General features: G+C 31.9%; 1 protein-coding gene across 2 annotated transcripts in view; it reads left to right on the forward strand.

The window, feature by feature from the left end:
* The first annotated feature begins 5,843 nt into the window (after positions 1-5,843).
* Positions 5,844-22,826, forward strand: part of LOC123714202 (protein spaetzle 5) — a 32,676-nt gene continuing 15,693 nt past the window's right edge. Inside the window, exons 1-3 of one of the 2 annotated variants that reach the window (XM_045668393.1) lie at positions 5,844-5,968; positions 10,522-10,590; positions 12,655-12,716. In XM_045668393.1, coding sequence (XP_045524349.1) covers positions 12,666-12,716 — 51 coding nt within the window. In that variant the 5' untranslated portion in view covers positions 5,844-5,968; positions 10,522-10,590; positions 12,655-12,665. The remainder of the gene's footprint in view (positions 5,969-10,521; positions 10,591-12,654; positions 12,717-22,826) is intronic. The other variant, XM_045668392.1, reaches the window with a different exon arrangement.

The following is a 22,826-nucleotide window of genomic DNA, read 5'->3' on the forward strand; positions in this document are numbered from 1 at the left end:
AGCGACATTCATACACATCGCTTGTGCCTGCGCCAGATTTTTTCGACAACTTTACCTTCTTAAGTTCTGTACTGTAAGAAGATCGAATATTCTTAATTTTTAGTTCCACATCATTTATATTAATGTTTAAAGTTTTTTCAATGTCTGCATATGCATTATCTCTAAGAATTTTGTTTTTATAAGTTTCACTGCACGGATCCTATAAGTAGGCATGTTTTTCGTATTCTGATAACGATTTAGTTGTCAGATCCCGTGTCCACTTCACTTGCGACGCCATTTTAATAACCGCACTTTTTTAAAACCACAGATAACGATAAAAAATCTGACAGACAGTCAGATTTTTTAGCGTGCTTTATAGCATAGCACATTCACATTTGCGAAATGCGTGTTTTTTTAGATTTCTTGGAAAAAGAATGCTAAAAACGTATTAAAAAGTAGCAAATGTAAATCACCCTTAACGGTCGGAATAACATAGATAAAACACAAATTCAAATAATACTTGATTTATCCAACAAGTGATCAATCGATGTGTAATAATTTTCTATAATACATTAAAAGTTGCCGCTTTGACTCTGCCTGTTTTTTTATGCTAGTTTATAATTTATATATTCTAATTTAATTTAGTATTTGAGTAATATTTGTGACGTCATATTTTGTTGTAATTTTTGAGAAAACAATTAATAAATAAACTTGATTTCTATTACCTCATCTTTTACGATTCAATCGTTTAAGTCCAAAGAGTGACTTGTGTTCTTTAACATTTTAATTTATGAAGTCGCTAGAATTTATATATGATATTATCAGCAGCAGATTTGAAAGAGTAACACATAAGCCAACAAAAGCCTCCGGAAACTGACTCAAAAACTCCCTGGGAATCAGCAACTTCAGCAGGTCGCTTAAGCAAATTGCTCATATGTAGACATTTATTCTTGTGACCACTATACGAGCTCTAAAGTAGTAAACCGATTTTGATGAATATTAGGCTGGTATCTAAGATGAACAGAAGTTTACACAATCTATAGAATTAATAATTTCTCTAGTAGGTTAACAAATTACCGCTAATATACAAATTATGCGAACTTTAAGTTCGTGTGAAAAATTATTAACTACTGTCCAACTTGTGGTTCGACAGAGCTACCTTTAGCAGAGCCCGGAAACTGTACGTTAGTTAAAACATGAAACACCATTACGACCTTCTCAAATTCTGACAAATGTAAGGAACTAAGGTGAGACAATTTAAGCATAGCCGTGTCTAATATAACAAAGTTTGTCCTAGCTATTGTGAATGTTTTGACGAATCATTCGTAAAGTATGAAGGTTGAAGTCAGATAAATATTTTAGTGTATTACAAATTGTATGACTAACTTCTAAATCACGATTCGGTGATATAACTATTTCTTAAGATTATTTGTCTAAACTTTCGTATAGTACGGGAGCTAAGTAATATTTGGTAGCGATAGATGAGAGTGTGATGAACGGGAGATGAAAGTTGATCCGGGCATTCTGTAATATCCCATTACTGTTATACAAGCTGTTTGTATGCATTATCGATAGAGTTCTTTCAATATCCGTAACACTGATGTCACAAAGTTAGGATCGCGTGGTACATGAACTTAATATAGAAGTATCGCAATTTGAACATAGAGGATGCGTACCTGGGCCATGTTGCGTCATGACCGCCTCCTTCAATTAATTATAGTAGCTAAGGTTGGGTAAACGACGTGGAAGAAGGAAAAAATCATAGCTTCATAATGTTAGGTAGTTGACGGGTTTCGATGCTACTGGCAAAGGACCATACACGCTTGACGAGAGTGACTCGAGTCACTACAAGGAGACTTTCAGATTGTCAAGATGAAAAGTCAAGCAGTTAAACAATACTGTTAAATTTGACGCACTACTTATAATTCCCACGTGGCTAGCGTTGGATTGGACATGAAGTCACCATTATAGCTGGTATATATTTTTATTTCATGTTCCTCAATAAACACTAACTATGCAAAAAGCTTAGTTTAGAATCGCGCAGTCCGGAAATACAACGAACAATATTTAAGCCTTGACTTGTTTAAGCTATCACGGAAGATGGTTAAGGAGTATTAAGGATATCCATAGCGTAAAATCATCTGCATCATGAGCACAAGTACGAGAAATGTTTGTGTATTTATGCTCACTTTAACACCATCACACAACACAGCCAAGTTAGGTATCTCTTAGTTAGTAGTGTATATTTTTTATTATTTCTTTCCCTTTTGTAAATGTTTGAACCTTTTGGTTGGTAAATATTATTTCTCATTACGACATATTGTAAGCAACTTTTTCGACTCGCACTTTCACAAGTATATCTTAGAATATATTTAGTTTATACGGTTTACATTTTTTCGAACACTTTTTGCAAATACATAAAAGCTCTAAACACGTAGTCGGAACAGTTTCCGGCAGTCTAGTTTTTGCATACCAACGAGCCTACGTGCAACTCGGTTCCCACGCGTCGCTTGCACAACTAAATCTTGTATCATTGTGCGTTGTACCATTTCATTATTCCATACGAATTTTCCTTATTACCTTCGTGGATCAGTTAATCTGATATGTTTAAAAATCAACACAAATTCCACTATATGATTCCACTACAAACATCTTTATGACGTGATTACAATTATCTTTATGAGAGCTACTGGTTCTTAAGAGGCTGATAACTCGCTTGCAAACCTCTACTAGCACTGTAGATGTATCGCTTAACATTCGGTGTGTCTGCCCATTTGCCGCTTGTTTTTTAATAGACAATAAAACGTAGCTATGTTTAGATAACATTCTAATATACAATATAAATTCAATAATAAATATATAAATAATTCGCTATATATTATAGTTAATTCGCTTGTAAATACGATTATATCTTTGATGCGGTTTTCATAAATACAAACTGATTAATTTAAGAGTCGCTACATAATGTAATTTTGCTTTTCACCTTGATCTTTACACACAGTCGCAATTTTTTAAAATAAATCATAATATAATCATCTTGAGATTAAAACGAAACTATTTTGTTTGCCCATTTATATTACATAAGATTGTTTTTAAATAATATGCAAACAACGACAATTAATAAATATATTACCAGTGTATAAGCATAAGAATGTCTTAATAAAAGAAGAGATCGCTGGAAAGCAAGTCCGCCAGTTCATTTAATTATGTCAACTGTATTATATTTATTATATATGCAACGAAGTGCTAATCGTTTCATTTATATCTTTTATTCTATATATTATTTCAGAAAATTACATGGATTTTTTACTAACAAATAGGAGAAAAATTACAATTTAGCCTCTATTATTCTAAGTATTGTTAATAAATAATATTAAACAAATAAGGTCCTATATCCTATAATATTTTTGGTATGCATGCACTAGCGGTAGTGTCACACCGCTTTAATTCTGATTACAAGCAATTAATTTTCATTGTTATAATAAATATTAAAAATACCGGCTGCCGTGTAACAATGAAGACAAACTAACTATGACAAAGATAACATTTATTATTCACACTGCGTCTCGCTCGATCCGTCTACGATCAGAATAAAGGGAAAGTCATAGATAGATATACCTCCTTTTGCAGAGCGATTTATGGAACATGATGCAATCTTGTATATTAATATACAAAATAACAGCAACAACGCTTTTAAAGGCACTTCCAGTCGCGCACCACCTCTTTGTAGGATCAGTTACCAGTAAAGTTATCAAGCCGATACGACATAGTAGCCTTTGAGAAGAGAGTGCACAATTCCCTGAAACACAGTGCTTGGCGACACACACGCTAGCCTCCGGCGTTGCAGGTGGATATGGGAGGTAGGTTTCACTTTCGGTCAAAGTGATTCTTATTCGTTTGCCTTCCGTACCAAAAAAAATACTGCTCTTTGGATGGATTTAGAAATGTTAAACTTCAAGAATTTCTGCATTCGAATCACAGTATTTAAAAATATCCGTTGCCTGTTAAAGTTGTGCTAGCCGTTCGTACGTTCAGATCCCGTTACGTACGTTCGTTGATTAGCGTACAGATCAAATACCGATTGCGTACTGGTTGTTTATACAATTTTTGCGTACATGGTTGCAAAAATTGTAATCATGAGATAGGATACAAATCTGAAAAATACATACATACCAATGGTGCTACAACCTCTTAGGTCTGGGCCTCAGCTTTCTGTTTCCATGATAATCATTAGGTGATCAAGCTTCTGTGCCTGAAACACTGGGTTGAATTTTTGAGGCATGCCGGTTTCATCACGATGTTAACCTTTACTGTACCAGCGAGTATTAAACACTCACATAAATCGAAAATCCATTGGTGCATAGCTCGAAGCTGTCAGGGATGAGCGTCGTACGGTGAAATCACTAGGCTAAGACTGAGAGAAAGTATAGAAAAGTACTTACTTTATAATTAAACAAAGAAAACATTCTAGGTTAAACATAAGAACAGACAGTGTGGTGTGGTACTCAACTGTGCAAACCAGCATATAACTGGTAGATTTTTGTATTCTGCCTCGAGGTCCGATGATGAAACTCAGCTGCAGATACAAGGCAGGTATCCGAACAATTCTTTAGTTAGTCATATTAACATTCACCTGTTTAACACTAGGACTAACTTCCTATTACACAATAGTTTAACTTAAAATAACCAACGGCTTAGTGTTTTCACAATTTTCCCTATTTACACCTTGCAGGATGTTGCGTAGAGATAACTTAAATAAATATTACACGTACAGAGTTATTTCTAGATAGATAGCATTCAAAAAAATATTCGCTTATTCGCGTCACTTTGATAAATATATTAATTGTTATGTATGTTAATTTATTGTATTACAATATCAATTAACTTTTTTGCATTAAGATGATACATTATCAAAAGAATTTGAATTTTTAATTAAGCTACAATTATTAAAATTGATAGATCGTATATCGAAGAGAGCACTGTTGGCCTACTCTCATGCATGAGGTCGTAGGTTTGATCCCCCACTGTGCACCAATGAACTTTCTTTCTATGTGGGCATTAAACATTCGCTTGAGCGGTGAAGGAAAAGATTGTGAGGAAATCGATGTGTTTTAGACCCAAAATGTCTTCGGCGTGTGTCAGGTACAGGAGACTGACCACCTACTTATCTATTAGATTGAAAAATTATCATGAAACAGATTCATAGATCAGAGGCCCAAACCTAAAAAGGCTTTTTTTATATATTTTATTGACGATAAAATTAGTATTATTTTAGATAGAATAGATCTAGGTCTAGTCTGGCCAAATGAGGATGTAGCGCCGCTGATATATTTTACGTTTAGATTGTATGTTCAAATTTTCTTAACTTACAACACATAAAAATATTGTACAACAAGTAACACAGTAACGTAAAGTTAAGTTTTTGTCAGTTCAGCTCCTTTGATTTTATAATTATCATAAACCGCTATTGCAGAAATATTTCGGCCCATGTTACTAGGTAATAAAGTAGTTTTCTAACGCAGAAAGTGTTTTTGAAATCGTAACGGTTCTTTTCATTATTAACAATCCTTTCGTATTTATATTAGTATAAATATAAAATCGAAATTAAGCAACCATTACAGATTACTCCAATGCACCATTAACATTATTATTACATACATAAATAAAAAAAAAAACATTAAACAGTAATAAATAAAAATGTTTATACTAAGACTAACTACATTACAGTATAGAAAGACCACCTTATCCTTATCCTTATACAAGTACACAATGAAAGCCCCACATATAATTTTCGTACGAATGTTACACGGCGGCCAGCTGACTGGCATGATATAAAAATAACAGTCTTTCCCGGTCCTCGCACCGAAGCGCACGCGTGTCCTTCACCAAATGTAGCTATGTCCGATCTAAGACTCGCGATAAATAAGTTTGATTTAGTGCAATCTGTTGTGGAAGTTTTTGATTACTAAACACTGTGGACTTTAAAAGGGTATGTAGGAGTCGTTGATTCATAAGACAAATTAGGTTTGGTGAGCGAACAATTCATTGTTTAAATAAAACAGAATATTTATGTTAATTATTGTGTCTTTAAATAATTAATAATGAAAAAAAACACTAATTTAAGCGCGGCTCACTGACGAACATTTTTATATTACTCTCATCACAGTCAGTTCTATATCTAAATAGTATAAAAATAAATATTAATTTCGTTTGAATCATTCGTAAATTATATCCGGTCTAAAATTGATTAGCCAAAGTAATTTGCAAGATCACACGGTGATTAAAACTTTAATTAGTATTCGCATTTGATACTAACGAATTTTTTGTTTATTTATGAAATTTTTACTTAATATAAAAGCGACGTAAATTTTTCACTACACTTCGGGAGTATAGAAAACCTATCTCTAACCTATATCTTTTGGTATATGTTAGCTAATTTATTATTGTGAGAAAAGTCTTCGTCCTTATAACTTATAAAAATCTATTCGATTTTTTTCATTAGCTATCAAGTACAATTTAATAATTTTTAAAATAAAAATTACATTTAAATTAGGCACAAATAATTGAGGAATATAATTTTGAAATGAAGTTGGAGCGCGTTGATGTCTTTTATAGCGTGTTTACTTATATAACGGTGCTTTTGTACTACATACTAACAATTCTTTGGTAACACAATGATTCACTACCGACCTGTACGATAATATCCAATCGTTAGGAAAATATATATTTTAAAATAAAACTTCCATAACCCAACTGTAATTCAAAGACTTTATTTTATTTACATTAGAATTCATACCATAAATACGGTTTTTTGTCTACAAGGAAAATTATGACACCTTCATCCCCATAGACAAATCTTAAATTTCTTACTTTATTAACTATATGAGCCTCAGATAGCATACTTTTCTTCGATCATTTTTATAACAAGTATCAAGTAGGTGGTAGCCTTCTGTCTGACAAATGACGTGCAATGCCAGGTTTCTCACAGTGTTTTTCTTCAGTGTACGATCAAATGTTAGAGGCGGACATAAACAGAAAGTCCTTTGTCAGTTGACAACATCGAATCTATGACCTCAGAGATAAGATTCTCACGCTGAAGCCTCTCGGCCAACACTGCTAGTGTTTGTATACCGTTAAAACTTTTTAATTACGATTATTTGAAAAAGTCTTCAATAAATTAATGATTGAATATATCTGTTATAAACTTTAATTATTATTTTACGTGTTTTGTAATCATTATGATGATATGAAAGCTCAGTGTGTATATAATGTAAAGATTACAATCCTTTGTTAAAATAGCTTTTACACATTAAGAAAAACACTTTTTGAACGGATTAAAGCTATGTATTATATTAGTATTATAAAATTATAATTTAGAATTATGTAAATAACTATAAGTTTTAATAGTAATACATAGCTTTAATCCGTTCAAAAAGCATTTTTCTTAAGATTACAATCGTCAATCTCTTTACTTTGATGACAAATGGAAGCACAAAGATTTTCAATGAACTCGATGAACGTAACTATTATAGACACGGATTTCCAAGCATTTTTAAAAATAAATCGTTTAGTACATTTACTTATTTTAACTAGACTAATCTTTACAAATAATAAATACTTTTATTTTATACTATTTAGTCCATTTTAAATTTGGTTATTATAAGGAATTTATTCAGATAATAGGTTTTCAAAAGTTGTACAATTTATTGGTTTTTAGTAGTAAAATACATTGAAAGAAAACACTTTTTAACCGGATTGAAGCTATGGATTATTATAAATTTATAATGCTCGTACTGTAAAGCACGCGAAACGTCGAAAAAAAAATGAAATTTAAAATTATGTAAAATAATTATAAATTTATAATAATACATAGCTTCAATTCAGTTAAAAAATATTTACTTTCAATGTGTAAAAGCTATAAGCTACGTAAATTAGATTTATAGTATTAAAATAATTCACAATCACAGAAAACAACTATTTCAAAACCAATTCAACTTAGGTTTAAGATGAGAGCGTAATGATTCCTTACTTCCCTTTGGCAGTGTGCCACGTGAGCCTCCTGCACGCTTGCCCCTTTTTATATATATAAAAAAATTGAACTAAAAAAAATTAAATGTATCAACCTTCAATTTTTGTTGAACAAAATGGTTTCCATTTATATTAATTCCTCTCTTTTCGATTGATTTCCAATATATCAAAATTATTTTTAAAAATATAATGAAGTTGTAATTTCAAATGTAACAAAACATTTACATGACACTTACGTCTATGAAAATATGGATTTTCAACTTTCACGTCGTTACGTGAAGATCAGAGGCTTCACACAAAGACGGGTCAAAGGTCGACTTGTTGACTGTTGAAGCCTTTAAGAAGATATTTGCTACTTCGTATGTAATATATTAATTGCTAAACTGTTTTTGGCTCCAATACGTAAGGTTTTTTAAAGGTCTTTGGTAGTTTTAAAATCCATTTTCACCTTAATATCATCCATCCAATAAATAGTTTCTATTTAATACAAAGACTGGTTACGCCGATTTCGATATATTCACCATAATCTTTATACGAAATTAATTAATTTCATCAGTCACGGAATTCAGTTCTGCGAAATTAATTTCACAAAAAAAAAATATTGTTTTTTATATTATAATTTACTATTGATCGTATTTCAAGTCTATAAATTAGTTCATAAGTAATCATAGCAATCAAAAATACAGTATTTACAATTTTCTTAACCAACATAGTGACAGTAAAAATAATATAAAAAAAATTTAAAACTTTGTTCCCCGTGGCAGTGTACCTCTTGAGATACTTATTCGTTGGGAAGAAGAAAGAAAGAAGGTGGTGAAGAAAGCACCAGCTCTGTTGTCACCGTTACTATATCCATATACCAGGCGCCAACTTAAATCTTTAATTAGTCCCTGTGCACTTGAATCCTACGGCCCAAGAGTCTACTTCAAAGGGAACAAAATCGAAGTTGGAGGAAAGACTCTTATATTTGAGCCGTTATTTTTCGCAATTGTTTATTATACTATTATTACTTTATTAAATATTATTGTGTTTTTTTTTGTACTAAAAAACAAAAACACAAAACGCGTACAATCTGAGCCTAACAATTATAAAACATGTATACCATAAACAAAATTTCACGGTTCATAAACTACAAACAAAGAGCATCAAGGTCCGACGGGCACTTGATAAACTATTATCATTAATAATAAATGTTATAATTCGCGGGCTAATTTATTTATCAACCTTCATTTTTTATTGGCTTCCGTCCGTGGCATCGTCCAGGATTAATTTAGTTATTATTAAAAAAAAAATTACGACTACACCATATCTTAAATCGTATATATAATGCGTGGTATAATAATAATATTTTTATTCCAAATATCGCAATTCAAGCGATTTTTTTTGGTCCTGGTGGTTTGGCGTATTCGCTGCAATGAAGAACTTTATAACATCTTTGACGATACCAACATCGTCCAATTCATAAAGTGCAACAGGCTGAAGTGCCTGAAACATGTGTACTGAATGGGGGACGACAGTAGCCCAAGGTCCTTACTGAACTTACAACTGAACAACAACAGGGGTTCTAAATTGAACGCGGGAATCATTATATATTGCGGGGATATACTGCGATGGCGAAATGTACTTGAGGAGGCTAAGGCCCACAAGGGGAAGTATAACCATGGATGATGATGGAATAATACTATTAGAATTATTTATTTTATTTTAAGCGTTATGTTATTTCCTGATACACTTATACGTATTATCTAATTATTAGTATAATATAGTTTTATTACTTTTATACGACAATGTTGTTGTGATTACCACAAGTACAACGTTATTAAAACTTCTTCTCAGTATCTCTCAGTAGAAACTCTGGCTTCTGTGTTCCTAAACAAAGCTAATCCAAACAAACCTAAGCTAAAGCCTCTAAATGAAAATAATTCAATTGTTCATAAACTTTTTATTAATATTATAATTTCCACGAGAATTTATTTGAACTGAATTATATTGGTTAATAATAACTATATCGCGTCATAGACGATAGCGGGAATCCTTACAATTCAGGGCTACTCACGCGCAGATCGTAATCTTCTTGAACCACAGTATAAACACTTAAAATATTAAATCGTTCATTTAAATAAAAAATACCTCGAATTCCACCAATAATTAAATTATGTGTATTTTGAAATATACAATTTTTCAGATTGTCTGATGCATAAAGCATTTAGGAATTCTTATATTATATTTTTTATATAACAGGCAAATGGGCAGGAGGCTTACCTGATGTTAAGTGATACTGCCGCCTGTGGATATATTAAAGAAAGGAAAAATACTTTATTATACATAATATACAGGATATTCAGGTAAAAGAAAGTGCACTAGTCCGCACACCAGGATTCCCTATGTTGTGGGCAGCCAGTCTCTTCTACATAAAACAAATTTTTAATAAACCTATTTTTGCACAATAAAATAGCAGCTGGCTCCACATCTGAATATTCGTCTCTTCTTTAGTCGCACTTTTCATTTCTGTAGGTGTTAGTGTCGCAACACAATTTGCTCCACCCCATCCTGTTTCTGGCAAGCCTCAGCGCCTGAGTGATGGTAAGACCTATCTAGTACTCTTCGCTATTTTTCGATAATTTAGATAAACCATGTTGATCAGAATGATATTTTTTTTACAATTATTAATTTAAAGAATGTTAAAATTAATATTTTTTTAGTTCATCACTATGTGTGTTGTAAACTGTGGTCTGCGTCTGGCGGCAAAACCATTGTTATGCAATGTATCAAATATTGCCTTCGCATTGACGTCTATGAATATAAACACGGTGAGGCCGTGTTTAAATAGAGCATGAAAAGTTAAACAATTTGTTATCAAAATCAATTAGACAAAACATACATTTCTCGTTAATTTATTTTTTTAACAAACACGACAGTATTGTATTCATCATAAAGATATTGAAACTTTATAGTTTATTTTTGGTTATCAGGAATAGTACTGTAATACAATAGTAGCAAGCATCAGTCATGAATAAACCTATGATTTTCATTAAATAGTAAAATTTCTTTGTTATTCATCTCTGGGTTGGAAGAAACTGCTTTTATTAAGACATTAACATCTATTCCTGTTTACAGCGTTTGTCCTTTCTTATTTAATTTTACTCCTGTTTAGATACCATACATCTGTCTATCTTTTGATTTAATTAAAGTTAGTTGTCGATTATGAAACTGTGTAAGGTGTATGATATGTATCTATATTCTAACTGTATAAAGTTTAAATTACTACTACAAATACAGCAGTGTTGGCTTAGTAGCTTTAAAATACGCCTCTCATACCTGAGTTGAGACCGATCGTTATAAAAACATAGACTTTCTATGTCTATGTGTACATTTCAGTTAGTCCCAAAATGTTGTCTGTGGGTGTAACAGAAAGATCGCCTACTTGCTTGTTAGAAAACAAATCTATATAATTGATAAAAAAAAATGCGAAACGCTTGGCTCACTGATACATTGGTAAAAAAAATGTTTAATGTGACAAGCACTTATAGGGAAACATGACATACACAAAGAGATAATACAAATATTAAACCATACAATTATTAAACAAAACAAATGAACATCACTAGGTTCGTTAAAAAGATTGTACCTAAAAGGTTGTAGCACCACTGGTTAATCAATTAAAACTCACCAATATTTGTTCTCATCTTTGTTGCTATCAGAGAATGTGTATATAGATGATCGCTCACATTTATTGATTGGCGATTGCAATCAATAAACGTTTAGCGACGTAAATATAAAACACTTAAAATAATTGGCATGGATTTGACTAAGAGGCTTTCAAAGTCCGTTCTAAATTTATAGTAAAACATTATATTTAACATACTGAACTTTACTTCCGAACCTCGCTTGCTGAAAAAAACGGAGATTTAACAAGTTTGCGCAGTGCTATGTACAAAGTTCGTAATTGTTGCCAATAAATGGAAAATTAAACCGTGTTAAACGTGGAGTTATTTTAGTATTATTTAACAATATAATTTATAGTTAATATTTTAGGAAAAATAGAAAACTTTATGCAGTTTCTTTGAACAGTTGCTCTCGAGTGCTTAGTCTACGAACGGTCTATCAAAAATTATATACGGTGTTGTAAATTTTACAGTTTATTCCTTTTATTTATTATTATAATTATGTAGTTTAAGCAGCAACGTTGACCTAGTGGTTTCAGCGTGCAACTCTCACCCCTGAGCTTTGATCCCCGACTGTTCACCGATGGACTTTATTTCTATGTGCGAATTTAACATTCGCTCAAATGGTGAACGAAAACATCGTGAGGAAACTGGCTTGCCATAGACCCAAAAAGTCGACGGTGTGTGTCAGGAACATGAGGCTGATCACCTACTTGTCTATTAGATTGAAAAATGATTATGAGACACACACAGAAATCTAAAGCCTAGAGCTAAAACGAATATAGTACCAGTATTTTATTTATGCAGTTTAAGAATAGATTGTAGTAAGATGTAGATACTTCTATATTGGTTTATTAAAATACTTAATAGCTTTTAACAATCCAAACTATTCACTAAATATTGATATAGATAGTATATAAGAAACAAGTTACGTAAAATACATACTTTCAAATAATTACATTGAGAAATTATTTTGTTACAGATTTGTGAAAAATGGCCGTCAGAATAAAACGTCTCAGTTTACATCTGCGTATTTTCGCAATGGTAAGTTTGAAATATACATATAAAGTCAAAACTGAGTAAGTTACAACTGGGTAAGCGAGAAAACTCTATTAACGAGAGTAATTTCCCATAATTGTGCCCTTCTAAAACATCTATAGGTGAGAAACATGAAAGCTGTATAAGTGACAGTAATTTTTCACACATGAACCTAACTGTGATATGTGAGATTGATACTTGCCTATCTAAGCGACTGTTAAACACATTTAACTTTTGCTATTTATTACTCATACTTAAATTTTGAGGGACACTTTTTTATTTCAAACCAAACGTGCATCTGATTATTGATTGATTTCTATAGTTTTAAAGATCTCTATATGTGAGACAGACCCCTTCGGTAACTCTATAGAAAGCAAGATCCCTTGAGATTTTACCCAGGTTGGACTGTACATAATATAAAAACTCATTTAACATTCGCTCAAATGGTGAAGGAATATAATATATCAGTAATATTGTTAATTTATTATTGTTGCCAGAAATATATGCATTCTTAACTTTAAATTTATTTAAATCAAAATGAATCTTCTCGATTTCTACTCGTGAATTTTGTGGACGATACACGAAATTTAGCAGTTTCTGTGAAGCACAAAAAATTGAGTCTCGTTGTACACACAATAGTACTATACTACCTGATAGTTTTTAGAAACAGTTCTTTAAGTCTAGAAATAAACTAGCTCAAGTTCTTGTAAGCTTCATTTAACCCCTTTTGAACATGTCTTAAAACGATAAGCGCTAGACAATTTAAATTCAAATATAGATCTAATAATATTTCATAAGTTCTCTGAATGATTGCTGATATTTTCGTAGGCTGAGTGTGTGCCAATGTGTTCTATCGGCTATGTGTTGCGTCAGTGCACTTGAGACTACTGGAGTGCAATGGGTCAACTTGCACAGTAGAGGCGACAAATTATAATTTGTATATTGCAGATTCTCGGGGACAAAATTCAGAAAATTCAAAAAACATTCGTCTATGTATGTTACCATAGTTCCTCTCGCCATTATGCCTTAGGCACTCTTATTGCCAATACCATGTTCTATTTGTAAATTTTACTTAAAGAATGATTCAGGGGTGCATCCCATTTCTGAAGGAAGTCAAACTGAGCGCTCGACTCAGTCTAAAAGCCTTCCTTTGTAAATTATAACTACTTACCTAAGCAATGTAGCCCTATTAATGAAATGCAGTGGACTTTTCTACTGACAGCTGAACCAATACATGATATTTGTGTACAGCAAACGAAAAAACCCTTCATTCCTTAAATATAGATTCAATGTTTAATAAAACAGTTTTTGTTACTTTGCCAACGCAGTGTGATAATGACATAATAATTTTACATGAATTATCACAAAATAAATACAATAATTATAGATTAATGAGTTCGTAAGTGACGTAAATATTTACACATCGGTAAATGGCAATAGGTGAAAGAAAATTGGTGTATAGAATGTGTGTTGACAAAATTTAGTTACATAATCTTAAGTAATCATATTCGTAAATTACAAGTACATTAGATAATGCTCGTTTTGATTATAAAAAAAATATTTTTATTCAGACTACCCATTTACGAAAACTATTTCGTTAAAAAATAATCTTGGCGTTATGATATAATATAAAACATCTCGTACACATTTCATTATTCAGTAAATATAAATTGCATTTAACCCTCAGTAACAATATCTATTGAAGGGTTCAAATTAGCTTAAACAACAAACAACAACAGAAAAATGTAATGATGGAGTAATTATACGTTGTAGTCCATTGGCCATTCAAAATAGCAAATAAAAGTAATTTTTATTTATTTATTTATTTATTAACACTTCGTTGCAGAAATACACAATTGACATAATTAAATGAAAAGGACTTTGTCTTCTCTTTTCTGATCTCTTTCGAGTGATCCACGCAACCCATTTTTTATTTATGTCATCAATTTTACTTTTACCGTATACATTAACATATACAAATTATATCTCATTTCTATCTTTCCATAGACTACAAACTTGATTGTTTCAAATTCGAATCCTAATATAATTTTGTTCAAATTATTTTTAAAAATGCGCTTCCAACCGTTTATATCTATTTCTTGTTTATTTAATTAATGCGACATTTTAGTAATTATCAAAGCAGGACTGTATCTTATGTAACTGGTAGAACACGTGTTCCGATATATTATAATCTGGCCTTGAACGTGATATTGATATAGAAATGGGGTTAAAGTGAATTTTATACATTTTATATGACCTTTGGGTCAGCTTTTACCAAATAAATGTTAGATCTAGTTTATAAATATGTTTTATAAGTAACGTTTCTTTTAAGTTAATGTTTTTTCAATTACTTTTAAATTACAATAAAACCATTGGAAAAGGAAAAATTGTTTAAAAGGATTTTGTAATTTTTTGGGTTAGGTTAGTTATTGAAAATAGTGTACATTTTTGATCATATTTATTATATATTAGTATTCGTTTAATTTCTGTGTCAATTCGACTTAAGATCCTTCAAGAAAAGAGACTTCTGGAATTGTTAGAGTCATTAGTGACGGTATCACTTAATATTATCTAATCTATTTAACAAGTTATAACTAATTTATTAATTTAACTGAAAAAATAACTTATTTTATACCAATTTTCTAATAAACTTTTAAAAACTCAGTACAAAAAAATAGTTCCACGTTTGAAAACACCGTATCGAACACCTGTATCACCCGCTGAGTGGCGCCTTACTGAGCAGGTTAGTGCGCGTTGGGCACCATCCACAGCTGTGACCTGCCTGATTGTTGATTCAAACCAGTCTCTTATTATTATCCACTTTGTCCCATATTCCAGCAATTAGTCCTAAATTATATGTGTGATTAAAGCATAAAATTCTCATCACCATACTTTTACAATGTGGGCAATTAACTCTCGGTCGGCAAAAATTTAACGTATTAGGTCTTTCGAATGTGTCGACGACATGTGATAATATGCTAAATTGAGCCTATCAGTCGAAAAAATCGAACATGAAAGGCCACATAGTAGTATATTATTTTATTTATGCTCTCAATCATCTTACATGTAAAATGAGGCCAACTTATGAAATATATCAGAAAGAAGATCTTAAGAATCTATCGAAGAGCTAATACGATCCATGCAACTTCCTTGCAATCGAATAAGTCCGTGATACAAATCTTGAAATGAGCTTTTGTATCGAGGTAATCGGATCTGACAAGCGACTATACAAACAATTATTAAAAATATATAAAGCAAATATTATTAAATTATTATACAGTTAAATACATGCGGTAAAAAAATGCGTCAAGCTGTTTTCGTCGGTACCTCATAAGAACCACTTTCATTAACATCGAAAATGAAAGTAAACACAAGTCAAACTGTAGCAAAAGTAAAAGTTGTGCGAGTCGATTTTTTAAATGTCAATTATTAGTTTACGCTAGATCGATTATTTTATCTTCTTCTTCAGTCGCGATCTTTATTTCTGAAGGTCATGTTAGCGGCGCCGCAATACTTCCTCCCCTCTCCCCAGTCTTCGGCAAGCCTCTGCGCCTGGGTGATGGCTTACCATCTTTTTTTAATTACAGATCTTAATCTGTAAGATTTATTTGATCGGCCTCGAGGTCTGATGCCCTCCACTCTGCCAGTCATAATGAGATTTATAAACTTTCTAGATCTTTGCGTGTATATGTCCAAAAAAAACTTAGGATGGGTTGGTAACAAAGTGTCGAAACACGATTTTTTAACTATACCCGTTTTAGTATGAACGTTTGTTTCTCTAGCTGTCCAGATACACTGTACACCACATTTCAATTAATACAGACTTAGATGCTATTGATAACTATAATGTGTTCGTTTTAGATCTTTACTGAAAAATGTTTAAATTTAGCCATGGACTAGATTTCATGTTACAAAATAATTCTTAATAGATTTTTGGTTTAGTTTGAATGGTCAAAAGAACACTGGGTCTTGTACAAAATTTCCATTAAAAGCCCGACGAGCATTTGGTGGGTTATTGAATTGACCCCGTATGTCAATTTAACCAAAACATCGTCTCTATTGCAAATCGAAAAAGAAAATATTTTACAACCATTTAGGTTAACATTTGCATAATGCAAGGCACCTGCAATGCATTCACATTTAGTGGATATCCTAAATGATGAGACTAGAAAATTGTTTGGCCGTCGTGTAATTTCGGCAACATGTTTTTACCATTTTTAGTTAATGCTTCGTTCATATATATACGCCTCGGGAAAGTATTCAATAAAAATGATATTTTGTGACCTTCTTTCGCACCATCACGAGCTTAGAGTTCATCACTAACTTAGGGATCAAGGTCCTTGTTTAGACTGAGTCGCTTTCTGAATTTTCTTTAAGGTACAAAAACTTGACATATTTACAAAAATATGTAAAAATTAAATAAAGGCCGTGTGAGAGAATAAAAATAGTTCTAGACGAATAATAAAAATATTCAAATGAGACGGAATAATCACACAGTTGTGTCGTAAATCTCAAGTAATATATAGCTGAGACCTCGATTTATCGATTTCACTAGAAGAAATTTGGCGCCACTTTCGTTATATCATTTTAATGTGTTAATCAAAATATTAGCAACGTCTTATTTCTGTGATGTTATAGCTTGGTTATTATGTGACATGGGCCTACAGCATTGTTTCCCAACGTGGGGCCCAACCCCGAATTAAAAAGCATTTAATTGTTAAGAGGGAAAAGTCGAAAATGTCTACTGTTTTCATTATGATTTAAATTTTACTTACTGTGTTTTGTTAACATATTGTTAATTCATCCTTAAACTTATCATTTATGTTTTTTTAATATAAAAAATGATGCAATAATAACATTAAGCCTCTTTATTTCCTGTTTTACATTAGTTGCTCGATTATAATAAACAAATTTTATTTGTTACTAGGTTAGCTTTGATTATGTTAGTAATATATATATATATTATTTATTTAACAAACAATAGTAACCCCGATTTAGGTAAAAGCCTCCTCTAAAGATGTCTTTTGTATATATGTATAATTGATATATTGTTCCCTTTAATGTTCATGTTTATCCTATGACGCTCTCTGAATTGTTTTTCAGTGACTTGTGTATTATGAATATATTGACCTACCCTATATTGACCGTGTGTACATCCAATGTAGCAAAGTATGAAGGTGTTGTGTTCTTCTATTTTGTTGTAACCTTCGTCTAACTTCCGAAATCCCCATAATATCATAGAAAAATTATGTGTTACTTTAATTTTAGAAACGTTTAGGGGGATGGCGAAACACTGTTCTAGAGGGATTGTTTCTGAGTTTGATACTAATAATAACTTAGACAAGATTAGGTTTTATTAGTATTTTGAATTACAAATTTTGCAAATCTAATCCCAATAATAAATCTTTTCCATTAATTTTTTTTTAAGGATAGATGTCAGACGACCTCTGACTTATTGCATTTATTATAAAACTTTAATTAAACGCAAATATCAGAACGCTGACACAATTCTGTCTGTGGAATAGATAAAATGCAAAATGTAGGCGACAGCAAGTCGCTACTGGCCGTTGCACCAGCTAAGGCCAGCTAAACGCTTGCGATTAATCATAATTTGAAACTAGTTATACCCACAGCGTATACCACGGCCCGTGCTTATTGCATGCCTCTTGTCTTTGTCGTTCAAAATTTACTCGTAAAGTTCACAATTTATATAAAAAACGTACAAAGGTAAATTAATGATTCAAGTTGGCGACTGATAGATAGTACCGGTGACCTCAGAGCTGGTGCTTTCTTCACTCAATGTATAAGTATCGCAACAGAGCGAAGAAATGTGTTGAAGGTACACTGGCACAGGGAACAATTTTTTTAAATTTATCAATTTCATTCATTCATGTCTAATTATTATTACTAAGTAGATTAAGAATATTGCACATTCTGTATATTTGGGGATTGGCAATGTTGTTTAGAAAGTATAAAAAGGTTTTATTATTAATTATGAAAGTTTTCAGAAACTAAAAATAATTATCATTATATTTTTTACATAAGATGCTGCTTTTATATTACGTGAAACATTTGAACCATATTGAATGAAAAATATAAATCTATATTAGCGACTGATCGACTATGAATGAACAGCCTAATCTAACAATAACTCGAGAAATATTTGATTCATTGGGTTTAGCCAATCCTTTGAATCATTTATGTAAAGTGTGTTACGTTAATTCAGTTTCAAAATACTTACTTTAAGAATATATGTTATTCTAAAAATAGCAACGCTTGGGTTACTAACGAAAAGATCGAATAGAAGAGAATTCGCATTATATTTGATTTCGAGTAATAATAATATCATCACAATTAAACATATAAAAACAAAAACGGAACAAACAAATATTATTCAACACATATAGTATGTGTTATAATCTGAAGGTATTGGATACATGTAGTTATGTAAATAATAAGTATTGTAAAGGTGTGTTAAGGCACTTAGCCAAATTTACTTGGGGAAATGCATTTTCCCGCGGTAGTACTGCATGCAGTGGAACTCGCTTTTTTTTTAAATTGGAATCACGCTGTAGGGCCTTGACTGCTCAGATCGGGCTGTTTTGGCGAGCGTACTACAACTGGAATTGGCTTGGCGTCGTGGCTTTGCGGGGTGGGACGGCGGACTGTGCATACTCACTTTAAGATCTAGAGCAGTTATGATACTTGACACAGCAAGCAGATCTGTCTACTTGTCTTGGTTAGACCGCTGGGAGATGCTTTCAGTGATGGATCAGCATCCCGTTCAACTTTGTAAGCGCCTGTGCTGAATTTTAATAGAGGCTCTAGGTGGCGAGGGTTTTTGGCGAGAACTGAACATTTATAAGAGGAATTAATTCATAGGAATTCCACCTCCTTTTTTGTCTTTATGTTTTTTTTAAGCATGCCAATAGCTATATGGACTCAAGACGTTTCTAGTGAGTTTTTTTTAAACATTTTATTTAGGTTTTAGTAAGAGATTTATTACGTATTCTGCTTTTTTGTAGCTGTTAAAAAAATTGGTCATGTAAATGGAACTGTTTATATATATATATATATATATGTATATAACTAGCGGACCCGACAGACGTTGTTCTGTCTTATCTATGAGTATTGATTTCGAATTGGTATAATTAACTAAAAATGCTTTATAATACACAACACTTTTTGTTTTTCCTGGCGCATATATAAATAGTATTGTTGGTATTCCGACATGGAAACAGGCGTCATATGACTGGCCATGTGAAAAACATGTAATTATTTAATGTATAACAATATAATAACTCCGATCGAAGCATTTGTTTTAAACGATATTCATTTTTTTTTACATCCTCTTTGACGATATTTGCAGCACGCATTCCGTGAACCGCCACCGTATTTTTTAAAGACGTACGCTAAAATAATAAGATAGATTGCTCATTATGATATCAGAATAAATGAGAGTAAACTAAACAGATCAGATCAGATATATGTATGATAAATAAGAAATAAATATATATAGTATGTGTTATAATCTGAAGGTATTGGATACATGTAGTTATGTAAATAATAAGTATTAGTCCGTGGGATTTGAAATAGTTTTGTAAAGGTTTTGTAATAGTTCTTTTTAATATAGCGGCTAATGTCACACAACTAATTAAAGTAAAGTAATAAGCAATATTTCTTAAATAGCAAAAAATATAGTTTATTATATTAATCTATACTTATTGTATTAATATAAGCTGTACATAATAATGATACAAAATATAATTGATTCCTTGCCTTTAAAAGTTGCACTCAAATAAACGCAAATAGTTATGCTATTTATCAATTTTAGCGTGTTTATGCAATGTTATTACGTCATAGTGTTGCCTCACGCATATTTGTCTATGGAAGAATAAAAGAGAAAGTTGTCAAGGTCAAGTTTATGTTAATGCTGCGTCTGCGCATGAATCCCATATCTTAAAATTTGTTATCTGATTATTAAGTTTCAATAATGTTATATTTATAAATAATTGTCAATGTAAATCTTGTATAAGATATTGATAGATCTTTGACTGACTTTTAATTTCGACGAAGACTTTTTTTTAAGAAAATTTTATTTAAGGATTAAGTACGAAGCATTTGCTATCGTCCTGAGATACCTCTTTCGCTTCTCCCACTTCCACTTCCAAATTCATGGCATGTTTATCGGTTATGGGTACTTTTAACTTGCTCCTAATCTACGTACGTCCTGGATGCAGGTATGTATTTATGGTTGCCTTTTATATCTACTTGCTAACCGCATCTTTTCAATATAATTACCCATATTTGGATCGTGCATTGGGTAAAAACGATCCCCAATTGTACTGTGTACTAATATTTTTTTTTGTATGTAGCATAGCCTGCGATCTGGATGATCAAGGTGTTATCGCTTGAATTGAATTAATCTAATAGAAAAGATTTTGTAATCATATTCACAGTACTTTAATACTTGTAGTCGGTTATATTTATTGTTCAAAATAAATTAATCGATACGTAACGTAACAATTTTTATAATATCGTAAGTATTAACAGTAGTTCAGTAGTCCAGTAGTATGGATCAGTTAGGTTTCATTTCAATAGATGGACGCATGTAAATAGTACGAGTATGACAATTATTTTTTCTGAGTCATTTCGCTTCTCTCGCGTTCAAATGAGGTTTTAATATAAATTTTTAACGATTATGAGAAATGCCGTTTTTATTTGATTAGTTTGTAATGAATATGTACATAATTTCAGTGAAACCAACTTGAGGGTCGTCGTCGATCAAGATGTCTTGAGGGTATTTAAGGGGTACATTTATTTACGAGATATTTTACTACAGAATCTTTTAAATCACGTTTCCATACAATTTATATTATGCCTAGAACCCAACCAACAATCCATATATAATCTTCAAGCGTGGCTATAACTGAAATATCAAAAAACTATAATACTGCAACATCAAAATTTTGCCAAACGGGCTAGAGGCTCTCCTGATGGTAAGTGATACCTCTGCCTATGGACATTCAAATTGCCAGATGGCCCGTTAGTGCGAAGCTGGTTCCACATAGAGGTAACAAGAACTACTTTAAGAAACGCTCTTTTGTAGAACGATGGACATCGAGGTAATACGGATGGAATTTTGTATTCTGTTTTGACGTCCGATAGTTAATCTCAGCTACAGGTATTAGACCGAGCAACTTATGTAAGCTCTGTCCATGGTAAATGCGGTAGAAAATACATAGAGACCCTACATCTCTATGTATTTGATGCATATTTGAAATCTCTTCATTAACATTCTATAAGTGTTGGCATCACTGCATAATTTTCTCTTAAATAATTTTTTTTAGGCGGCTTGTTGCTAAAGAAATAAATGATATGTGCTTGGTATAAAAGCTAACCAAAATTACAAGCGTTATTCCAATTAGCGCGTCCAATGCTACACTGACATTTCACCAAGTGCAGTTTAGTCCCAGACATTCTACGAAAATGTCCAGGTCACTGTTTCATTACTGTTTAAAAGCAAATTACAGTGCCCTTTATTTAAACATTGATTTCCGTATAAATATTAATAAATTATAATATACTTATATGCGTTTAATCGCATTAATTTGGCCTTAGTCTTGGATTACTGTAAATGTTTCATGATCGTCTTCTTAATTGGAATCCTTCTGAGCCTTAGGTGTATTCAAGTATTACGTAACGAATTTTGGTCCTCTTATAAAACGTTACGATTTTGGGAGTAGATTGAATTACGCGTTATTGTTAATATTATTTTCCACTTTCCAGTACTTGAACGCTCCCTTACACATGCTATAGACTTTTTTAATCTCAGATTTCATTACGTTTTCCGTCACCGTAAGAGCGTCAAATGCGCACATACAAAAGTTCAAGCAGATCATCTACAACCTAAGGGATGACAGGCAAGCTCAAGCGGCGAGGTCAACACTGTTCTGTGATATATAAATAACCTTCTTCACAAAAAAAAAAAACACACACTTTTTATCTTGTAAGATTTAAACACGGTCTTTACGCAAACCCGGTTCTGAAAATAAGGAACAAAAAAATACAATTAATTGCTTCAAAAAACCGAAAGAGGTTATCCAATCGACGTGA

The sequence above is a fragment of the Pieris brassicae genome, chromosome 9, assembly GCF_905147105.1.
Source record: "Pieris brassicae chromosome 9, ilPieBrab1.1, whole genome shotgun sequence".
Classification (NCBI taxonomy): domain Eukaryota; kingdom Metazoa; phylum Arthropoda; class Insecta; order Lepidoptera; family Pieridae; genus Pieris; species Pieris brassicae.